The sequence below is a fragment of the Morone saxatilis genome, unplaced genomic scaffold (assembly GCF_004916995.1).
Source record: "Morone saxatilis isolate NCDOM2014 unplaced genomic scaffold, NCSU_SB_2.0 Contig12, whole genome shotgun sequence".
Taxonomy (NCBI): Eukaryota; Metazoa; Chordata; class Actinopteri; family Moronidae; genus Morone; species Morone saxatilis.
In genome coordinates, this window is record NW_023339674.1 from 5,472,801 (window position 1) to 5,477,106 (window position 4,306).

Below are 4,306 nucleotides of genomic sequence, written 5' to 3' on the forward strand. Positions count from 1 at the left end.
CTCCCAGCCAGCAGGTTTTTGGTTTGGTTGTGTTCTGGGTTTGTATGACTTTTATTTCCTTCAGCACACTAGCTTACATCCATACACTCATGATTTACATATTTCTGTACTTATATAGTTTAATATTGATCAAAAGTTCATGAATTATCTGTGTGGTCTCCCTTGTTTTGTCTGGAGCCGGTTCATGACAGCATACACCCCAACAGCGAGGGTTTTGCAATTCTTGAATCGTTTTATTGGGTTCAGTGTACACTGCATGTCCAAAATTACACGGCTTCATTTCCAAGTCAACAGCAGTGAGATAACAGGAAATTAGGGGAAAAAGAGATGGGAGATTACACGCAACAAAAGGCTCCAGCAGGAGTCAAACCGGGGACGTTGCTGTTTATGGTGAGTGCCCTAACTCCTAGGCTACTCCTTAGACACCTTACAGTACACCCATATGTTGTTGTTAAGCATCTTATCTTTAAACCCTGGTTCTTAATATCTCGCTGTAACATCTTCCACTCTTAATCTCCGCAAGATTTTGTTGCCTTTTTTGCAGGGATTTGCAAAAAGAGCCTTTATGCTGATGTTTGCTGATAAGGCCTGGCTTTGCATGCTTCCCAAAGGTGTTGGATGTGGTTGAGGTCAAGTTCTTCCACACAAAAAAAAACATTTCTTTATGAATCGGACTTTGTGCATCAGAGCACTGTCATATTTATACGCAAAAGGAACTTCCCCAAACTGTTGCCACAAAGTTGGTTACACCATGTTGTCATAATACAGTATGATGTTGCATTAAATTGAACTATAAAGGCCTTTTCCAAACCATGAAAAACAGTCCCTGACAAAGGCGTCTGCATACATCTGACCATAAAATGTTTCAGTTTTGGAGTCCTGGGTGATGGGACTTTCCATGAACTGGTCATGTATGTTTTGTGAAGGAACAGTGGTGTTTTAATTAATCAAGTCAAAACCCCAAATCACAAATCACAATTTGCCTCAGGGGGCTTTACAATCTATACAACATTCAGCACCCTCTGTCCTTAGCCCCTTTGATTTGGGTAAGTATGAACTCCCCAAAAAACCCTTTTTAACAGGGAAAACGTGGAAGAAATTTCAGGAAAGCCACAGAGGAAGATTCCCTCTCCCAGGACGGACAGACATGCAATAGACGTTGAGCGTACAGCATTATGGTTCCTCAAAATCAAACAGTATTCAGAGTTTCTGACAAGAATATTGTTAGAAAGAACAGAGCCTGAGGTACAGTACATGGAGTTTTTAATCTTCTTATTATCTGCTAATGTACAGCATGCATTATTATTAATTAGCATGTCTTAACCCTGAGTCTGACCTGTGCAGCATTAACAGTACTTACACTGTTACCTTCACTCCTTTCTGCCACATCCAATTTAAAAGTAATTACAGCATATTTAAACCATTTGTGATTCTAATTTCACCTACAATTGGATTTAATTTAAGCTGCATTTCTGAGTCAGATTTCAGGGCTGCCTGTGACCTTTCCTGGCCAGCCTTTGGACCCGGCACTGCTGCTGGGGAGGATGTAGGACGGGAAGATTGGACAGCGTTTGACAGCTCATCGGTCACGTCCACCAACCCTGCCAAATGGAGCCGGGGGGGAAGGCTCTGAATCCCTACCAGCCGCAGACCTGCCTGCAGGGATACATGGCGTGTCTACAGCTTTGTGTGTGTGTTTGTGTGAGTCAGGTTTTGTTTTCACGAAGGCTCTTTTCTTTCATTTGCACGACAAATTTCTTGTATTTAGTTGCAGAGGAAGATGTATCCATGATCTTCAGATCCTGACCTGAAGTGTTGCTTTGTTTAAGTGTTGCTTTGAAACTGACAATCTGAGGCTTAAAGAATCACTAACATCTTTTAAATTGTCTCGAAACTTATCTTTTGAAAAAGACTTTTATTGATGGTGCCCATAAAGTAAAGCAAGTAAAGTAGAGCGATATATATATTATATATTTAGTTTATTCATTCTTTTCATCATATTTTATTCTCTTTCATTCCTTTCATTTGCCTGATTTTATTCAGTTGCAGTGCTTAAATGATTTCCCCACCTTTTCTTTTGAAGATGCTCTTTTTAAAAAAAGGATATTATATATATATTGTAATTGAAAGAAAATGCGTGTCTAACGGAACAAAAGAGACAAATTATTTTTGAGCTTCTCCTGATTTTAAGGTCAACACAGCGTGCTGTATTTTTTAAATCTATCTAATTTATGCAAATAATCAGCAGGTTTTTCTGATTATTTTCTATTCATATTTCTTACATTTGGACACATTTGAGTTCTGACTGCAGACTAGTTGTTGGCAAACTTATTCATGCAAAGAATACCAAAGATATTTAGGATTCAAAACATGGACTTGATTTCATTATCTGTGATTTATTACCATTTAAAGCCTTCATGTTGAGGATAATGAAACCAATACAGTCTCTCATTGTGTACACTGTCACTCTTAATTAATGAGAATAAATACTGTACCGTTTTGTAGGGGAACCCCTGGATTACCATTCTTCTACGCTTTCTCCTACTGTCGGGGACCTGCAGGTGGCGCTGTTGAGCCCCTGGTCCCTGAAAGCAGCAGACACACACTCAGATTCACACACACAAAGAGAGAGGGAAAGAGCGAGCATCAACACACTTCAGCACACTCCCTCCAACACACATTTCATTGTCCCAAAAGCCTGGAAACATGGGGATTCACGGGACAGTTCTCCTGCAGTCTGAAACCTCATTTAAAATAACTGATTCTTGCTCCTTTGTTGCCTTTAAACCGGCTGATTTCCATAATCATGAACCGATAGTGTGAGCGTGATCTGCACCGGCTTTAACTGAGCGACACCTGCTCTCTCTCTCTCTCGCCCTCCCTCCCTCTCTCTCTCTCGCACACACACACACACTCTCTCTCTTTCTCTCTCTCTCTCTCTCTCTTTTGTCTCTGACATCTCTGCAGCTCGCGGCCAGCAGCGCTGAAGAAGAGGAGGAGGAGGAGGAGGAGGAGCGGGGTGTACCTGACACCTACAGCCGCGAGTCGCAGCTCTCTTCTCCCGCAGAAACACTCAGCACTGCCCGCCGCGGGTGCCTTCTTTTGTCGCCTGGTGGTCGGTGTAGTTAACCGGAGCTCTCTGTGCAGTTTGACCGGGTGAACACTGCTTCAGCTCACAGACTCTCTTACAAGAAAACTCTCCCAAATATTTTTTTTTTTAAACGCAACAAAACACAGAAGACAGTTATCTTCTGGGAGAGTTTGATTCACTCGGACCAGAAATATTCAGGATTGTCTGACTTATTGAAAGAAAAGGGACTACACTTCAGAAGATGCGGCTCCCGGTGCTTCTCTGTGTGTTGGTGTGTCTGTCTGCAGCACCGGGCCCGGTGGCCGGGGCGGACAGGAGCTGCACCGACCTGCGGCAGTTCTACACTGGGAAAGGGTTCACTCTGTCAGGGGTACCCCAGACCGAAATCTCTGGTGAGTTTTGGCAAAAAAAAATATTAAAAGATCACAATTGCATGAACTTCACAGCACTTATTAGCCTTAAGTCATTTTTTTATGGTTATGATTTACATGAAATATGAAATAACTGGCTCAAATATCTTATGTTATATGTTATAAAGGCTATGGTGGTAGGTCTCAATAATGACTTTTCTTCCCATCGCCTTATTCTGTGGGCAACAGTATATAATGATTTACAGTGTGTGTATTGTCTATTTCATTATTAATTTAAAATATCCAAAGACTCTTCTTCAGAAGGATGCCTGGTTTGTGCACTGTGATTGGTTTAAATGTTAAGAAACCTGCACTTAAAGCTGGTTTAGCCAAATTTTAAGTTGCATTGACTTGTTTTGTTGTTCCAAAAGGCAGGCGTGTTTGTATTAGGCTAAATCTCAGTTTATGTGTCTTATTGTGCAATATTCCACCTTCTCTATATGCTCGTGTTTTCCACTTCCCTCACCGAGCAATGCACCCATCCTAACTCAAGTGTTTCCCAGTCTATAGACCCTCTGTATTATAGTCCTTTCTGGGGCATTTTCATTGTCTACTGAGGGCAGGATTGCAGGTGGGTGTCAGCCATGTGTCTTGTGGAGCTATTATGGTGTATTCAGGGCATTTATGATTGTTTGTTGAGGTTTGTGCTGCAGGTGTGAAAAGCTTTTATTATAAACTACAGAGGGGACATATAGATTTGCTTTCTGCTCGTGTTTGCTGTAACTCCATTCTGAATAGCAGCAATGTGTTCTGGGGCATTTTTTCATTGTCTGCTCTGCTCTGGACTGCAGGTGTGTGTGTGTGT

The 4,306-nt window shown here is 41.6% G+C and overlaps 1 protein-coding gene across 1 annotated transcript in view; it reads left to right on the forward strand.

Annotated features, from left to right (window-relative positions):
• Positions 1 to 23: 23 nt before the first annotated feature.
• LOC118321827 (glypican-1-like) overlaps positions 24 to 4,306 on the forward strand; it is a 43,033-nt gene continuing 38,750 nt past the window's right edge. The window contains exons 1-2 of the mRNA XM_035653347.1: positions 24 to 1,701; positions 2,968 to 3,483. Of these exons, the coding sequence (XP_035509240.1) occupies positions 3,333 to 3,483 (151 nt within the window). The 5' untranslated portion in view covers positions 24 to 1,701; positions 2,968 to 3,332. The remainder of the gene's footprint in view (positions 1,702 to 2,967; positions 3,484 to 4,306) is intronic.